The sequence below is a fragment of the Hylobates moloch genome, unplaced genomic scaffold (genome assembly GCF_009828535.3).
Source record: "Hylobates moloch isolate HMO894 unplaced genomic scaffold, HMol_V3 SCAFFOLD_8, whole genome shotgun sequence".
Taxonomy (NCBI): Eukaryota; Metazoa; Chordata; class Mammalia; order Primates; family Hylobatidae; genus Hylobates; species Hylobates moloch.
Window position 1 is genome coordinate 82,746,791 of NW_026652283.1, and position 19,804 is coordinate 82,766,594.

At 43.0% G+C, this 19,804-nt stretch overlaps 1 protein-coding gene across 1 annotated transcript in view; it reads right to left on the reverse strand.

Moving 5' to 3' along the window:
- Positions 1 to 14,693: 14,693 nt before the first annotated feature.
- The window catches only part of FAM240A (family with sequence similarity 240 member A), a 15,188-nt gene continuing 10,077 nt past the window's right edge, over positions 14,694 to 19,804 (reverse strand). Inside the window, exon 3 of the mRNA XM_032161797.1 lies at positions 14,694 to 16,130. Within this exon, the coding sequence (XP_032017688.1) occupies positions 16,040 to 16,130 (91 nt within the window). The 3' untranslated portion in view covers positions 14,694 to 16,039. The remainder of the gene's footprint in view (positions 16,131 to 19,804) is intronic.

Consider the following 19,804-nt stretch of genomic DNA (forward strand, 5'->3'; position numbering starts at 1 on the left):
CCTGTGATGTGCCTGAGTCACCCAGCCTTGGGTCTTCCCTGCTCACTGCCTCCTGTCCCTCCTTAGGGAGGAGTCATCTTCCTAGGAATGTGCTTTCCAAATACAAAACAAGCAATCCAGAGTCCACACACAACCACCTTACTAACTGGGCTCTCATATTCCAGGCCACCGTCCTCCTGCCCTAATCACCTCAGGGCCAGGTACCAGACAACCAAGGACAGCACCTGTGCCCCAGAGCCTGCGGAGATTACCTACTCACCCTGCCTCGCCCATTCCTTCTTGCAGAAAACACAACTCAGACTCTTGCCCACAGTTCCCCAGCCCCTCTGCCTTGTGACTGACCCTGGTTGCCTCCCCATGTGGCCCCACCATGGCGTCACGGGGGCTCCCTGTCTTGGGACCTGTGGGCATGATAAGCTATGTTTTCAATAGCAGCCATCTCCTGATCACGGCCTCATCATACCTGAAGAATAATAAAACCCATTGAAACTCCTTCAACTCAACGGGACACCTGGCCCATTGGAATCATTCAGACTTGCAGACATTTTGTTCATGCTGTGCAGCGTTTCTTCCAGGTACTCTGTTTCACAGTGGAAAGAGCAGGGCTGAGATTCACAGATCTGACTTCAGATCCCCCTTCTATCACTTACTAGCATGTGGTCATCTATAGCCTACATAGATGTGGAATAATCCACAGTTTTGAGTATTTTACTCTCTAGACCTGTGGAAAATCACTGCTTCCTTTAGTCCTAAATGTGGAACAGAAAATTTTTGTTTATATTGTGCCATAATCTGGGGGAGGGAGGGAGAAAAGTGTCATATCTGAAACACTCAAACGAAAACCTTATATGTTACTACATACATAAATATTCATATTCATAGATATGTAAATGTTTATTTAAATGTCAGTGGCACCTTCATTATTGAGGATAAGTAGCCCCGGGCAAACAGTCTGTATTTATCAACATTGAGATTGAAATTAAGGCTAACCTTTGACCTCAGCCTGCAATTTACGTAATTGACGCACTCTTTCAGAGTCAGATGATAGTTCATCAGTAAAATGAGAATAATAATAACTACTTCCTAATATGGTACAGGATTAATTGAGATACATTTTGTAAAGGACTCCAAAGGATGTCTTACACAAAGGAGAAGCTTAAGGAGCTAGCTCATCCCTCTAACTCAGCCACCTGAAGATCTCCTGCGTCAAGTCAGAGACATCCTCACCCTGAATAGAGTAGTGCAGGCCAGTGTGGGAATGCTGTGTGTGGCAGAGATGACTCTGACCCTGGTCTTCTAAATCATTTAGAAGAACCGTGTTCTTTCTAATGAAGATTCCCACCTGAAAATGTTCATATCAAGGTGACTGATGTTCTACAGCAGCATTGTCCAGCAAAACTTTCTTCAGTGATGGGAAAGTCCTGTGCCTCTGCTGTCCAGGATGGCATCCACTCCCACCTTTACCTACTGAGCACTTGAAATGTGGCGACTGCAACTGAGGAGCTGAATTTTTTTATTTAATTTAAATTTAAGTTTAAATTTAGGGAACCACACGTGGCTCATGGCTACCACGTTGGCATAGACCTAGAGCTCATCTAAAAAGTGAAACAAGTGTGGATCCTCCTATAACTAAGAAAAAAGAAAACTTACCCTTTCATCTTGAGGTGGGAGGTGGGACTCAATTCTGGAAGCAGGGCTCAGACATTGGACCAAATTGAGGGCTAGTTAAAATAGGAACTAGGAATGGGGTGGAGACATCTTTCCATAAGACATGCCCACCAGTGTGCCATGTCAATTTACCATTGCTGTGGCAACAACTGGAAGTTACCACCCCTTTGCTAGAAATTTCTGCATAACATGCCCCTTAATTTACATATAATTAAAAGTAGGTCTAAATATGACTACAGACCTGTCTCTGAGCTGCCACTCTGGGCACACTGCCTATGGGGTAGCCCTGCTCCACAAGGAGTCATACCTCTGCTGCTTCTATACATGGCTGCTTCAATGAAAGTTGCTGTCTACCACCACCAGCTCACCCTTGAATCCTTTCCCAGGCAAAGCTAACAACCCACCCAGGCTAAGCCCAAGTTTTGGGGCTTACTTGCCCTGCATCAATCTGATCTCCTTTTGAGCTCTAAAAATGTACTACAAATGATTATTTTGTTGAAAAACTATAAGCTCTTGGCCGGGCACAGTGGCTCATGCCTGTAATCCTAGCATTTTGGGAGGCTGAGGCGGGTGGATCACATGAGGTCAGGAGTTCGAGACCAGCCTGGCCAACATGGTGAAACCCCATCTCTACTAAAAATACAAAAATTAGCTGGATGTGGTGGTGGATGCCTGTAATCCCAGCTACTCGGGGAGCTGAGGCAGAAGAATCACTGGAACCTAGGAGGCAGAGGTTGCAGTGAGCCGAGATCACGCCACTGCATTCCAGCCTGGGCGACAGAGCAAAAACTCCACCTCAAAAAAAAAAAAAAAAAATTCCTCTGTTTATATTCAGATGCTATAAAAAGCCAGTCCAGCTTGATACTCTCAGAAGGAGATTTGGAGCTGAAAAGTTTAAGAACCACTCTGCAAGTGGAAACTCATCAGAACAAGAAATGAAACAGCAAATCTATTTTCATTCCAGTTATTGAACACCATTTTAACCTGGGATAGCATGACAGAAAAGGAATAACGTGTTGGACAAAGCAAATATTATTATTGTAGATACAAAGGCAAAATATGAGAAAAATGATAAGAACTAAGGACAGAATTCAGTTAACTGTTTACTATTAAATAGTTAATTATGCAGATACACTTGTAAAGTATCTGAAATGTCTTGGTATTAAAATTAACAAAATGTGCAGGATACATGTGATAGGAATGTCCAATTTTTACTGATGGATATAAAAGAAGTCTCAAAAACTTGGACATACAATCTACTTTCTTGGATATGAAGATTCCACATGATAAAGATGTCTAAAACCAACCATAATATACAAGGAATCTAATGAAATTTGCACTGGGAACATTTTTACATCAAACTAAAATAAATCAAAAGTAAACATAAGAGAACAAACGTGCTTAAATAGCTGGGTAATTACTGTAAACATGACTGTGGAAGGACTTATCTGAGCAAGTACATGAATTACAATAACTAATAAGATTTACCAGCGTTAAAACACTAGGGACTAATATTTATCAGCATTAAAGAGAGAGGTATATTGTTGAAATGAAATATAAAATCTAGAAAAAGTTCCAAGAACGCGCATGGTAATGTGTGGGATTTTGTTTTTGTTTTTGTTTTGCTTTTTTTGAGACAGAGTTTCACTCTGTCACCCAGGCTGGAGTACAGTGGTGCGATCTTTCTCACTGCAACCTCCACCTCCCAGGTTCAAGTGATTCTCCTGCCTCAGCCTCCCAAGCAATTAGGATTACAGATACATGTCACCACACTCGGCTAATTTTTGTAATTTTAGTAGAAACAGGGTTTTACCATGTTGACCAGGCTGGTCTCGAACTCCTGGCCTCAGGTGATCCACCCTCCTCGGTCTCCCAAAGTGCTAGGATTACAGTCATTTGCCACCACTCCCGGCCATGTGAGGGATTTGAATGCAATAAGAAAAGAATGGTTTATTCAGGAATTGATGCATGTTAATTGTTTGGAAATTAAAATTCATGTTATCATTTGTACTTTGTGCATTCCCAAGTTAATCTCAAAATATTAATGAGTTCAACATAACAATCTACAGCAACAGATATTGAAATATATCAGTAAATATTTTTGTAAACAAACATGGTAAAGGTCATGATATCAAATTCAGAAAACATAAGTAAAAGAATGACAAAATTAAAGATTTGACAAATAAAAAGCACCAATTTTAGAGTAAAATTCGCATGAATTAAATATAAAAGTATTATTGGGAAATATTTTTGACAATATTATAGGTAAAATATTAAAATAATTATTAATTATATCAATCATCAATTATATTAATATTTTAGAAAGCTATCTTACATCAAAAGCAAAAATTTTCACGGTAGAAAAGGGGGCAAATGGACACCACAGGTGATAAGAATAGTGTATATAAAAATGGATAACAAAGAAAATGAGATCATTGTTACTTCCTTACATTGTTATATAAGGAAGCCAATATTTAAATTATCCAATATAATTTTTTGTTTACCAAATTTACTAAGGTTACAAAGAATGCTAACGCAAAGCTCTGTAAAGTACATGGACTGTATACTCTCACATAAGACTGCCGGAAAGACAAATTGATTCCCTTTTGCTGTGCAGTTTTTAATATGTATCAAAGTCTCAATGTCCACATGCTTTTACCTAGCACTTGAATTTTAAGAATCTTTTTTTTTTTTTTGAGATGGAGTTTTACTCCTGTTGCCCTAGCTGGAGTGCAATGGCACGATCTCAGCTCACTGCAACCTCTGCCTCCTGGATTCAAGCCATTCTCCTGCCTCAGTCTCCCATGTAGCTGGGATTATAGGCGTGTAGCACCACGCCTGGCTAATTTTGTATTTTTTTTAGTAGAGACGGGGTTTCACCATGTTGATCAGGCTGGTCTCCAACTTCTGACTTCAAATGATCCACCTGCCTCGGCCTCCCAAAGTGCTGGGGTTACAGGTGTGAGCCACTGCGCCCGGCCAAGAATCATTTTAAATCAGAGAAACGTGCAAAGGAAAATGTACAAGGATGCTTGTTTATACTATGAATATTTACTTACATTTCTATACTTGAATACTAGCAAATAAATCATGATTCATTGGTTTATACTACCTTGAGGTCATTAACATGCAAATATGTTTGTACATTAGACATTTGCTTAGGATAAATTGCTTGATTACAAAAACAGATATAGACAGATTCTACTTTATATACATGAATGAAGGAATGAATGTTTAAGGGTTCGGCACTGTCATGTAGGAGGAATCATGTCCTTTTGGGCACGGTCATCTGTCCTTGGAGACACAGAGCAAGCATTTGACTTCTCAGATGCTTTGGGCTGGTGATAAGTTTGCCCCTTGCCACACTGCCTGGCATGTGAATATATGTTACAGACAAGAATAACCTTCCTCACCTTCCACAAGGCCCAAGAACAGGGATCACTATTTTACCCTCAGATCCTACTGCACTCACAAGGGAAGGGCGTTAAATCAAGCACTTGATGTCCACAAGTACACAGACATGCAAAACCTGTCCTTTCCAAACTATGGCAAATTGTTATGAAAATATAAGATGGTGTGAGTGACAGATGGGTAAAGAAACAGGAGTACAGAAAACGGGAATATTTGATACAAGAATGAAGAGACAGAGGATGCTGAGGCATCACACTTAAATTCCTCAAATGCAAAACCACCTGGGGTTACAATGACTTTTTAGCTGTGACAATGTATCTGCTTGAAGGGGACACACCATAATGGGCAGAGTGAGTCTCACTTACGCTTGGTTCAGGCTCTGTTATTAACCAGAAATGCCATCTCACTGTTTGATCCTATATAGCACTCAACAGAGAACAGAGCAAATCTGTTGAGCCCTACCTCCTGCATCCCCCTACAAATCGTACAGTAACTATATAACTTCATTTACGATCAACACAATTTGGTGAAGTGAGGGGCAAAAGCAGCCCGAATTACTGTTGTAAACAAAGTGAAGTTTTTGGAAACGGATCCTCAGAGTATTGCTAATTTGTGGCTTGACCCCAAGAGTTAGAGGCCTGGTGCACCCCGGCACAGTATCATTGAGTGTGGCTATTTCACAAGAAACTCACATATTTAAAATTAAGGTCTGCCAGGTGCAGTTGCTCTTGCCTGTAGTCCTAGGTACTCAGGAGGGTGAGGTGGGAGGATCGCTTAAACCCTCAGGAGTTCCAGGTTACAGTGAGCTATGATCACACCACTACACTCCAGCCTGGGCAACAGAGGGAGACCTTGTCCCCCCAAAATAAATAAATACATGTCTTTTCCTTCAGTTGAGGAAGAGACATATTTGGCCCCTGTTGGGGTTCACATATCAATAGTTTCTCATCCTGGGAAGGGAAGCATGAGTTGGTCCTGGACCTGGTGCTGGTAAAGTGCTGGCCTCGCCTTTCAGCATTGACCTCGGCCGAGGGCCATGGGCTGGGCCTTTTCCTCTTTGCAGACGGAGGACAAGGGCAGTGGGGTTGGGCAGGGCCAGTGGGAGGTCATTGGAGCTTCTCTGCCTCTCTCCAAGCAGGGATGTTCTTGATGGTGGGACTGTAGCAGTAGCAACAGGAAGAGGAAATGATACTTAGGAGTTTCTTCTTTGAAGAGAAATCGGTTACAGAAGATGCGGAATGAGTGTGGCTGATGTGGAAGCCCAGAAATTCAAATTTCATAGATTAGAATTCTCACATCTCCCTAACCACCTCCTTCAACACTGGGGAGAAAATAAACATTTTTAAAAGGGGCAAAAACTTGTCAAACTCAATATTTTAAATCGGGCTGACTTGGAAATGCTTCCAGTGCAATTCCATGTAGTTCATCTATTGTATAAATGGGAAAACCCACCGCTAACAGGGTCACCATCCCTGCAGACAGGGTGCTTTGGGGAAAACAAGCAGATCTTGTTTTCCACAGATAGTGGAAGCTGCATGAGAAGAAACAGAAAGAAGCCATCAGAACATCGTCTCCCAGAAACACAGTCGATGCCCTAAATATGTGGTAACTGAGGCACAGCAGGGTAGCGACCAGCAAACACAGTGTTCCGTCAGTGGTCCACTCTCTCTGCAAATGCCTGTGGAAACAATATGGGATTTGAATCAGGCCCATTCCAGGACAGGGCAATGCTGGAGCACAGAGTTTATAGATATTATAGCTCTTAAGATGTCCCGTGAAGCTTTTGTTATGGACCTGGGAGGCTTCTGGCCTCTCTTTCTTCCCTCTTTTCTGCTGAAACTCCTGGGGAACCAAGGGGGCTGTTTTTGCCCTGGGCTTTGCAGCTGAGAACCTGTGCAAAAGTTGGGTACAAACACCAACTTAACATAAGTTTGAAAATCAACTCATTGTACCCCCAAGGATCTTGATTTTCAGCAAGTTCTATGAGCAGCAATATTCAGAAATAGCCCGAGATGGCACCTTTCCTCCAGTGGTATGTGAAATGAGGAACCACATGAAATAAGTTGGCAACTGAGCACCTGCAAAGCCTGTGTGAGGGGCCAGGGTCAGAAACTTCCAGTCCTAGTTCCAGGGTCAGCAGAGAACTCCCATCACCACCCCGTTGAGGCAAGCCCTACGTTCTGGTCAAGCTGCCCTCATGCTCCCCATATCCCAGGCAGTCCTGACCATGCCCTCGGGAGCCCTGCAGGACTTCCTGTCACTCATTTCAGCATCAGCCATGAGTCAAACCTGATCAAGTGGCTGGCATTAACCACTCAGGAGATGGCTAATTTTTGTGTTTTTAGTAGAGAGTCTTGATCTCCTGACCTCAGGTGATCCACCTGCCTTGGCCTCCCAAAGTGCTGGGATTACAGGCATGAGCCACCATGCCCAGCTGGAGATGAATATTTAAAAGTCCATATACCACCACTAAGGTGGACAGGGAAATTGAGTTATTTTCCTCTAATAGACCTTCAACCTCTTTCCTATGCTCATCTTAGCTCAAAATATTTGAGCCATTCCCTTGGTGTTTGAATATTTGCTTTGAGCGAAGTCTAATGCCAGGCATAGAGCCATGAACACAGAAGACATGTTCAGTCTTCCAGGTTATCACAGACAACAACTGAACAGAGTTTTGTCTTTTCATGACAATAACACTGGCCACTTTTTTCTAGCTTTCTGTAACCATTTTATCACCACTTACCAGCCTATTATGTTTTCTTGTACTGTTTGGTACCTAAACTGCTGCTACCTGTCTTAGGCCTGTGTTATAGAACACTCACTTCTAGGTACCAATTTGTGTCTTAGTCAGCCTTTTGTTGCATAATAATCCCTGACCCCCAAATCTCAATGGCATATACAATAAACTTTTTTTCCTCACTCCGGTGTTCAAGGGTTGTTTGGGTAGCTCTACCTCAGGCTGTGGGGCCCTGTGTCTGCTAGGGTGGCTTGCTTTAGGCTGCAGGCTGAGTTCAGATCTGCTCTGCAATGCCACTCTCTGCAGCCAAGGCTGGAGAGGGGCAGCTTCCTGGAGCGTTTGTTTCCGTCACAGAGGTCAGAAGCTTCCAGAAGGGCAAGAAGAATCTCACAATGTCTCTGAGCAGAGAGGCGTCTGCTCAGAACTGGCCAGTTACTCTTGCTCGTGTTCTGTTTGCTAAAACAGGTCATGGGGCCAAGCCCAGCCTCCCATGGAGATAGAGAGTGAGAAAGTGGATACTCATTGAACAGCTATCTAATATAGTAAAAAATATATAGGTTCAATGATCTCTAAAAATCTTTGCCAGTTTTGTTTTTAAAAGTTCAAATTCTTTTATTGTGCCTTTTTATAATTCATAAATATTAAAGTTTACTATTTTATTACTCATGATATCTCCATTGTTGTGAATTTGCAGATTTATAGTTATTGCTTCTTTCCATATTAGATTGTTGATTATTGTTTTATTGATTGGTACAAGCATAGTCTATTAAGTTTATTATATGATATAAAAAGGGATATATTAAAATATTTCAAATTTTTTGTATGACTTTCTACTTGCTTTTAAATTTAAATCTATTTTATTTTCGGTATTCACAACTTGGAATATTCAAAAATCATCATAATGTCAGATCTCTCAATATTTTTCTTTAGCGTTTCACCCTTTCACGTCATGCTTAGAAAATCCATCCCTCTGTTCCCCTCTACTTTAACCTCAGCTACTTTGAGGAGAAAGTTTGTTAGGGGTGGGGTGGAGGTCTCCTTTTCCCCAAGATGGGTGCACACACCCATGTATGCTGGGGAAATTCAGAGAAGGGAAGGGCTTCATCTTTCATGGCTTTGTTGGATGCAGACACCCAACTCTCTATCCTATCAGGCCCCTGGGTGACTTGTACCTTAGGATTGGTCAGGAGGGACCTCTGAGTGCTTAAGGAAATACCACCAGTGGATCATGTGGCCCTCAGACAACTTCTAAAATTGCTCCAAAATGAGTAATTCAGTTACTCGGACTCACTATGCATATATAGTCTCAGGACATTTTCCCTTATAATGGAAGCCACCTAATTAATGGTATGAAATTTGTCCCTGGTTTTAGCTGAACTGATCACCACTTTGGCAGTGGAAGACATTCAGGGCAGCCTCAGCTCACTGGTTCAGGGTTATTACGGATAATGGAATCTCCCTAGACTTCCTCCATGAAGGCCTACGTGGAGTCTGTGCAATCACTAGTACATGCCGACATTCCTGGATTAATTAAGGCCTCTGGACAAGAGGAAGAGTCGATACAGAAACTCAAGCCATGTGGCTTTCTAAAGTAGGCCCTGAGAGTTTATGTGATTTGTTCTGCTATTTGGATCAAGGACCCTTGGAGGCATGGCTGTGGTCAGTACTGCAGGTTGGCTTCATCTTGCTGTTTGAAGTCCTTTCATAGTTGACTCAATTCAATGCTGTATGAGACACACTAAATGAATTTGTTCCCAGCTTCTGTCAGTCAGATAAATAGTCTCCTCTGGGGAAATTCACCAGAAGCCAAGACAGTATAGAAATAAGGGGTGGATGTTGTTGGGAGGCATTTTTCCTGGGTCTCTAGAATTCCTGCACATCTTCTGAGCAGAAGCACTGGCTGCCAGTGCTCCAGGCTACCTTTCCAGGGATGTTTGTATAATAAGCAGCCTTGACAGGTATGGAATCTCAATATGGGGGAGGGCAGGTTTGCTTCCAGAATTTGAAGGTAGGGATAGTGTTTTCCACCAGGGCAAAGGTCAGGCAAGCTTACTACCCCTTATTCAAGATTTGAGTTTCCTAATGTCAGGGCTCTTCACTTGTCTTCCTCATGTTTTCAGTGGGAACTGAGGTTTGAGGAATGAGTGCAGGTGCCGATACCCTGACTACTGCTATTGCTGTCAGTGCTAAACCATCCTGTCCCTGATCCAGGAGCCTTACGCCTCCTGCCACATCCATGAAACGATGGCAGGCTAGTGTGTTAACTTGTAAGCAGGGTAAAATCTCAGACTTGATAATGCTTGATAAATGTATCTTGAAAACAAGTAAAATGTCTACCTTTCCCATTGGTTCACCTCATGCCCTAAATACTTTTTCCTGAGAAAGCTACACGCTACACTTGAAGGACCTGCAGCACAACCATTGTCTCAGGAGCCACACACCCAGAATAGCCAGGCCACAACCCTGCGTGGGGTACAAGAGTCAGTGTGGAATGCAGTACCTGTCATCATGAAACAGAATGTCAGGTGACATATCACACCTCCACTCTGTCATTCCCAGACTCTGCCCAGATTTAGGGCCACCTCTGTGGTAGGAGAGACTTTAGCTCCTCCCGGGTCAATATTAGCATGAGGACCCCATTCTTTTTTTTTTTTTTTTTTTTTTTTTTTGAGATGGAGTCTTGCTCTGTCACCAGGCTGGAGTGCAGTGGCGCAATCTCGGCTCACGGCAACCTCCACCTCCAGGGTTCAAGCGATTCTCCTGCCTCAGCCTGTCAAGTAGGTCTCTGGGATTACAGGCGCCCACCACCACGCCTGGTTAATTTTTGTGTTTTTAGTAGAGATGGGGTTTCACCACGTTTGCAAGGCTGGTCTCGAACTCCTGACCTCAGGTGATCTGCCCACCTCGGCCCCCTAAAGTGTTGAGATTACAGGCGTGAGCCACCGCGCCCGGCCGAAGACCCCATTCTTGAAGGACACACCCACCAGGCCCATGACCAGGTGTGGTTCCACCACAACGTCTCCTGATAGAGTTCATGCTTGTCTCACAGAAATTCAGATCTGGATAAACCCCTAAAGACCGCTTTCCATCTCAGAAGGGAAACTCGGAAAGAAAGGCCTGTCCTGACATTTCACAGCAAATGGAGAGGAGTCCTTATGCCCATCATTCTCGTTCGCATAGCGGGGTCCTGCTGACTGCGCAGCACCTGCCGCCGACCAGCTTGCGGCCACTGGGAGGCGCCGGAGGGAGGCCCAGCCAGGGCGCTTCTCACTTCCGCCTCAGGCGGCGCGCTGCTGGGTTTCAGCGTCGCCCGCACCGCCTCCCTCCGCAGGCCCAGAGCTTCCTGGGGATACTTCTCCATGTGGTTCCAGTTCCCACCAGGCGACTCTCCTTTGTCCCTGCAGTGCTAGGGATTTGAGCAGCAACTTGGTGCTGAGGAGCCTTGGGTTGCCTGCTGTTTCCTGTTTGGCGTCTCAGCTGTTCCAGTACCTTAGTAACCAGATGTATGCAACAGCGACTCTGACGAACCACCTCGAGTGGGCAGGGGCTGCCTCCCCGCCTCTTCCCCTTCTCCTCCTCTCTTCCTTCTCTCCTCCTCCTCTTTCTCCTCCTCCTCCCCCTCCTCTTCCCTTCTTCCTCCTCGTCCCCTCCTCTTCCCTTCTTCCTCCTCGTCCCCTCCTCCTCCTCCATTCTCCTCCTCTCCCCTCTCCTCTTACCCCCTCCTCTTCCCCCTCTCGTCGGCATCCTCATTCTCCTCTTCCTCCTCCTGGCTTTTTTTTTTTCCTGACTGGCCTCTGGCAGAAACAGCCATGATCAAGAATGAATTTTTCTAAATCCCCTGCAACAGTCTTTCCAGAAAGCTGTATTTTCTCTCCCTCTGAGGGTGTTAACTTTCCTCAGTTTTGTTCTTTGCCTCTTTTGTATCTTTCCCTCTTCTTGCCTCAAGTTCCGTGGATACTTGGGAGCTGTCCTCGGAGACAGCCTTCTGGGTCTAGGGAGGGCCTGAATGAAGCCGCTGTTGAGAACATGGTCATGGAACACCCATCACTAAAGCCATCGCTCTGTAGAAAGGCAAAATTATGTTTGTTGTGGGGAAACTGCAGGCAGAGAAGCAGCAGAGCACAGCCCGGAGTTGGGCTTGGGCTGGCACAGCTGTGCTGGGCGCAGGGTGGAAAAGCTCCAGAAGCACCACACCGTGTAAAGCCCTTCACTCTATAGGCCAGATGGAAACATCTGGACAATTATAAAACACTGGAAGCTTCCCGGTCAGGAAGTGGCCTTGTGTGGAGAGAAGCCTCTGAAGCTTAGCAGCTAGTCTCAGTGTGTTTTATGTTGACCAATTCAGAAAGCTAAGCCAGCTCTCTGCTAAATGAGGGAGGAAATAAGCCCCGAGCCGATCTGTTCAGTCTACCTAGCCCAGCTTTGAATGGAGTTGTTCTTTAAGGGTTTCTTATAAGACTACGTGCTTGTGCTACAAGCAAACCCTCCATTCACGCATCCAAAAGATAATTTGTGTCTCATAATATATGAGTGTTGTTCCTGTCCCCACGGCTGTTCTGCTGCCAAGGCAGCCGAGATTTCTGCCCTCATATTCAGCCTCTGAGAGCCCCGAGGGGGTCCCGGGTCTTCCTGGCCTCACAGCTTGACTGTATAGTTGCAACCTTCCTTTCACAGCTGCTCCCATTGCACTTCTCAGGTTCTCCCAAAGCTGGCTTCCACACCCACTAGGGGCTTTATCCTGGTGACCCTTCCGTAGATTAGGGAAAGGAAGCAGCTCCTGCTCATCTGTGGGGAGTCGAGGTTTCCAAGGAGCAGCAACTAGGACTATTCAGATCTCTGGGAGGTCACCGAGCCAATGGTTCAGAGCGGCCTGAGAGCAGGGCTTCAAGGCCTGGGTCAACCTCCAAGGCTATTTTGAAACTGTGAACAAACCAATCCTATGTTATGTATCTACCAGGTTCCACAGAAACATACGTTCCCAGAACAGAGCCACTGGAGCCTTAAAAATGATGAGTTTCATCCATATCAGTGAATATGAAAATTTAACTTTATATGTCAGTCCTAATCGAGTAATTTCATTCTATTTGTATTTAGGTACTTTACAGAAAAGCACCTAAAACATTTGTAACCAAAACATACCAATCCATAAAAATCTATTCAATACACATTCAGGCGTTGGGACAGATATAGAGCTTTGAGAAGTCAGCTATGCTTGGGTATTTCAAAAAGCAGGATGCCATTTTTAATACTCAGAGACAGAACACCCATAAACTGTTTCACCTGTCAGCGCACCTGTAGTAAAATCTTTCCCAAGAAAACTGGCTTTCCAAATCCAAAACTTCTTCTGCTCACTATCTCCTTGGCCATGGGTTCATCATTCTCCCTGAGGCTGACTCTGATGGATTCATATGCTTGCCCTGGATATTGGCCTGGAACCAGCCAAGATTTCTATCAGGTCTCTATCCCCCATCTAGAAAATCAGTCAGGCCCTGAGATACCCATTTCTATACTATCTAGGCATCGCCCTGAGGAGGTAGTGTTCTAGAGTACCTGGGCAGCGACCTGGAAATAGAATTTTCCTCCATGCTCCTTGGCGCAAATTGCATGTCTCTTGGGCCCTCTCACTCGTCATGCTTCTGATGTGTCCCCAACACCTCTATTCCCACATCATATTTCTCCTTCATATTCCCTCCCTCTTCACAGCCTCCAGGAACCTCTGCCACTTCTAACTCCCTGGACACACTCCTCCCTCTGCACCCCGTCACTCAGGGAGCTGTGCGCTTCCCTCCAAGATGGTCCTCCTCCTTGTCTACCCCTTACCTTCCTGACCCCACCCTCCAGGGCACCAAGGCCTCTCCAGAGCCATCTGCAGGAGCTCGTGACTGGCCTTCCGCCTCTGTCCTCTCAACTCCTGTCGCTGGGCAGTGCTCCAGCCGTCTCCTTGCTAATACCCTTCAGGGGCTCCCTGTGCCCTTAGGCAAAGCTCAAATCCATCAGCTAGCAAGGCCCTGTGTGCTGTGCCTTCTCCACACTCCCACTCTAACTTTGCTGAATGTGTTTCCTCAAAGTACCCAGGACCTGCCAGCTCTGAATACTCACTGCTCCTGGATCATGTGTATATGATCTTCCTTAGGCCAGAGTGTGTTCCCACAGGGTGTGGGCACCATGGCCTGCTGTGACTCCCAGTGGCTTCTTCCCTAGACCGTGGCTTCCAGAGCTAACACCTCTGTTTTTTTTTCTGCTGGATTCTGGTTGTCTAGCACAGTGCCTGGCATATGGTGAATGAGTAAATGCACAGTGAATCTTCACCTGTATTTCCCGCCTCACTCTACTGCATTTCAATCCCAGCAACAGCATTTGCAGTTTGTGAAGGCAGGCCTTTGCTTCTGAGAGCCTCTCAGCCCCGCAAGCTATGACTTTTCTTCGACCTCTATTTAATTCCTACGTTCCTCCTACACCCAACAAAAATTCCTTCTTCATCTAAACATCCTCAAATTTCCCCAGCTCGGATTTGTAATTTATTAGTTGAATTGAATCCAAGATTGAATAAGAGACCATAAAGGGAGAGAGGGCTCTAAGCCCTGTTCCTTGGATCATATTAAGTGTGGAAGCTGGGGAAATACTCCCCCAGTCCTGCTTTCCTCCAGGAGGTTCCCATTGGCCTGATGAAGCCTAATGGGTTCCCTAGGGATGTGGATAGAACCACTTAATGCTGTATTAGGATATTTAGAAGACTGCAACACCACACTCACCACTGGCAGAATTGGCCAGCCTGACTCTCTGCATCTCCTAGTAATGTTATGTCAAGACAGGCTTCTATTAACTCCAATGGAATGGCACCGTGTCTGAGAAGACAAAGAAGACACTCAGAGACAGCGAATGAGACATAGGGTTTATTGGGGGAACTTACATAGGGATGGTCCAATAGCAGCGGGCTGGACAAGAAAACCACTACTGTTTGTAAAAAGCATGCAGTTTATATAGCATTTTCACTTAGCACCCTCCACCTAGCAACCACCATCTAACCCAAAACAGAAGGCTTTGATCCCCTGTACAACCCATGTTCCAAAGGATGGCTGGGGGTTCAGGTGTCCCTCACAGTTAAGGTATGAAACTCCCGGTTGGCCACTCCCGGATTCCTTAGCTTGGGACTCTGAACACACATTCTTCTTAGACCATAATGTCATTCTCAGTGTATTTGCTTAACTTGTTATCTTGTTATTGCTGTCAGGTGCGGCTGCCATAAACATTGCCTCTGTGTATAGTATATAAGGCCTTGCAGGTGCTGCTTACAGCCAGCAAGTACCCAGGACTTTATATCATTGCATCTCTTCTCCCTTCCCTTGGTTAAAATAATTGCCTCAGGCCCAGTTACAGTTTGCACTCTTGGAAGCATCAAACCCTGGTGCTTCTGAACTTGAGAGATGGCAAGGGAGTGACTGTACCATTTCAAAATCCAGAATCTGTGTGGTAAGCACTCTGTGGAGTGGTTAGATATGCTTTGGCTGGGCTGACAGAGAGCCAACCAGTGCAAACATGCAGAGATTAAAATAAAGCAATAAAATGAAGGCATGTGCATAGTGATGACAGGACAACCAAGTTTTATTAAAATTATTCTGATATTATTCTCAGTAAACATATTTTTGAAAAAGCTAATTAAATTTATATGAAGAAAAAGAATATTAGATCAATTTATTTTCAAACTGTACTTTGACTATTGATAATTTTTTTTTAATTTCTGCAGATAGGTGCATTTCTCTTCTCATAAAAAGAAAACAAGAATTCCTTAAAGCTGTGTTTCCTAGGTGAAATGGTGGGGAAATACCACTGTGCAGTGTTTAAAGTTTGACCATGAAGGTTGAGGATTCCTCTTGGTGTGTTTAGAGTTTAAAATATTTGGATTTCAAAATTAGAAGATAATTATATAGAAGCAAGGAATGCTGCATGGAGCTTCGATATTAAATAAGCTATCTTTAGAGACATTTGGGATAATAACCTGGCCCCCATGCACAGAAGACTGACGTGGCCAATAACTGCCATCAAACACTCGGAAAGGATTTACAGGTAGGTCCTCTCCCAGGTGGGAGAAGGACCTCTCCCAGGTGGGGAAACAGTAGTGTGAGAGCTGATTGGTATAGCAAAGGGACTCAGGAATTTGCATTGACTTCTAGCAAAGTGACCTCAGTGTTTTGCATCTTCTTGTGTCAACGAAGCAGGAAGCTCTCAGCCAACATTTGTCCTCTTTTCAGTGTCCTCTGGATTGTTCCGCAGCCTCAGCTTTGTTTCCAGCCTCTGCTTCCATTCTTCTCTGAGCCTGAAAATAGAAACCAAACACACACAGATGAAGCATTCATTTCCATGGCTGTTGGTTCAGGAGAGCTTTCTTCCTGTCCTTCCAGCCCCTGAAATTGCGTGTATGTGTTCAGGTTTTAAAAGGCATGGAGAAGACATGCAAGTTTAAATATATTTATATATTTATAATTTATTCATATTTATTTATTTATATAAGCGAGAGTAAACAGGCTCCCATTTTTGTTAGAAGTACTTAATTTTAATTCTCTGGATTTTCCTTTGAAAATATATTTCAAGTCAGGGAGAGTAAACCTGTCAGTCTAGACTTCTTTACACAGCAAACCTATCTTTCAACAGCAGAAGTGAAATAAAGATATTTTTAGACGTATACAAACTGAAAGAAATCACCAGCAGACTGTCACTACACGACATGTTAAAGGAATTCCTTCAAACAGAAGGAAAGTGACACAAGACGGAAATCTGGATGTACACATGGAATGAAGAGCATCTGAAAAGCAACAATGCCGTTATATATTAATACTTTTTAAAACTACTTAAATCTCTTTGAAAATAGCCCGCTGTGGTCAGGCACAGTGGCTCACTCCTGTAATCTCAGCACTTTGGGAGGCCAAGGCAGACAGATCACAAGGTCAGGAGTTCAAGACCAGCCTGGCCAATATGGTGAAACCCCGTCTCTACTAAAAGCACAAAAATTAGCTGGTCATGGTGGTGGGTGCCTGCAGTTCCAGCTACTCGGAAGGCTGAGGCAGGACAATTGCTTGAACCTGGGAGGCGGAGGTTGCAGTGAGCCGAGATTGTGCCACTGCACTTCAGCTTGAGCTACAGAGTAAGACTCTGTTTCAAAAAAAAAAAAAAAAAAAAAAAGCCCACCGTTGAAAGTGAAACTGTTAATGATGTACTGTGGGGTTATAGCATATGTAGAAGTAAAGTTGTACTTTGTACAATAGCATAAAGGCCAAGAGGGGAGAAATGAGAATATACCATTGTAAGTTTCTCATGCTACACAAAAAGTGATAAAATATCACCTGAAGGCAGGCAGGCTGTGATAAGTTAAGGATGTGTACTATATATCCTAAAGCAACCACTAAACACAAAGAACAATAGTTAAAAGGCCAACAGAAGAGATAACATGGAATCATAAAAAATACTTGATCCAAAACAAGGCATAAAAAGAAAAAAAGGGAATAAACAACAGATGAGAGAAATAGAGGACACATAGCACGATGGTAGATTTAAAACAAATCATACCAATTAATGTTAATGGTGTAAACAATGCAATAAAAATGCAAAGACTGTCAAATTGGATTTTTAAAAGACAATATCCAAATATATGCTGCTTATAAGAAATCCATTTTAAATATGAAGACAGAATAGGTTAAAAGTAAAAGGACGACGAGATAGTCCATGCTAAACCTAATCAAAGAAGGCTGGTGTGGTTATATTAATATCAAAGTAGATTTCATAGCAAAAAATATTACCAAAGAGAAAGAGGGTCATTTTGTAATAAGGGGGTCAATTCATCAAGATGATATAACAATCTGAAACATTTATGTACCTAATAACAGAACTTCAAAATACATGAAGCAAAATGTGATAGAACTGCAAGGAGGCCGGGCGCGGTGGCTCACGCTTGTAATCCCAGCACTTTGGGAGGCTGAGGTGGGCGGATCACGAGGTCAGGAGATCGAGACCACGGTGAAACCCCGTCTCTAGTAAAAATAAAAAAAAATTAGCCGAGCGTGGTGGCGGGTGCTTGTAGTCCCAGCTACTCGGAGAGGCTGAGGCAGGAGAATGGAGTGAACCCGGGAGGTGGAGCTTGCAGTGAGCCGAGATTGCGCCACTGCACTCCAGCCTGGGTGACAGAACGAGACTCTGTCTCAAAAAAAAAAAAAAAAAGAACTGCAAGGAGAAGTAGACAAATCTGTAATTATAGCAGAGATTTCAATACCCATCTTTCAATAATCAGTAAATGATAAGGATATAAAACACGAACAACACTATCAACCAACTTGATATAATCAATATTTATAGAATGTTCTCCCTAACAACAGCAGAACACACATTCTTTTTCAAACATACATGGAATATTTACAAAGATAGAAAATATTCTGGGCTATAAAACAAGTCTCAATAAATTTAAAAGGGTTCAACATGTTCCCTGTCTGCAATAATTAAATTAGACTTAATAACAGAAAGATATCTGGAAAGTCTCCTAAATATTTTGAAACTAAATAACAAATTCTAAATAACCCATAAATCAAAGAAACAACCATAAATTGAAATTTTAAAAAATCAACTATAATAATATCAAAAATACAAAATAGAGGTAAATCTGACAAAAGATATATATGACTTATGTGCTGAAAACTGCAAACCATTGCTGAGAGATATTAAAACAGACCTAAATAAAGGGACGTATATATTGTGTTTATATATCAGATACTCTAAATATTATTAGGACGTCATTTCTCCCTAAATTGACCTATAGATTCAATTCCATCCCAATCAAACCAGCAGGCTGTTTTACGTAACAGAAATTTACAAGTTGATTCCAAAATTCATATGAAAATGCAGAGAACCTAGGATAACTAAAACAATTTTGAAAAACTTGTAAGACTTACACCACCTGACTTCAAGAATTATTATAAACCTAAGTAATCAAAACAGTGTGACACTGGGCCAATGGACAAATAGATCAATGGGACAGAAAAGGTCCAAAAACATTCCTACACATAGATGAGTTACTAATTTTCAACAAACGTGCAAAGACAATGTAGTGGAGAAAGGATAGTCTTTTCAACAAATGGTGCTGGAACCACCGGATATGCAAAAAAAGTGAACTGCAGTCTGTACCTCACATTATATTAAAAATTAAGTCAAAAGATATTATTAATCTAAATGCAAAACTTAAATTCATAAGACTTCTAGAAATAAAACAGAAGACAATCTTTGTGACCTTGGGATAGGCAAAGTCTTCTTAGATTCAACAAAAGCAAAATCTATAAAAGAAATTTTTCTCTGCCGGGCGTGGTGGCTCATGCCTGTAATCCCAGCACTTTGGGAGGCCGAGGTGGGCGGATCACGAGGTCAGAAGATTGAGACCATCCTGGCTAACACGGTGAAATCCCGTCTCTACTAAAAAATACAAAAAATTAGCTGGGCGTGGTGGTGGGCACCTGTAGTCCCAGCTACTCGGGAGGCTGAGGCAGGAGAATGGCGTGAACCTGGGAGACGGAGCTTGCAGTGAGCCAAGATTGAGCCACTGCACTGGGTGACAGAGTGAGACTCTGTCTCAAAAAAAAAAAAAAAAAAAGAAATTTTTCTCATAAATTAGACTTGATCAAAATTGAGAACATCTCTGCAAAAGAATAAACCCAAAGAAAATGAAAGGAAGACAATGATGAAGATGAGAGACGAAACTAGTAAAATAGTTCTTATCTATTAAGGAGATATGAATATCAATTCAAAGAGTAAGAAAAAAATAAAAAGGAATAAAGAAAAGGGAAATCATAAAGCACTCTAAGTAACTAAGATGGTAGAAACAAGCCAGTTACAATAAATGAAAAAGGACTAAACTCACCAATTTATACTAAAATATGTCAGACAGATTAGAAAAACATCCAATCCAACTATGTACTTTTTTTTTTTTTTTTTTTTTTTTTTTTTTTTTTTTTT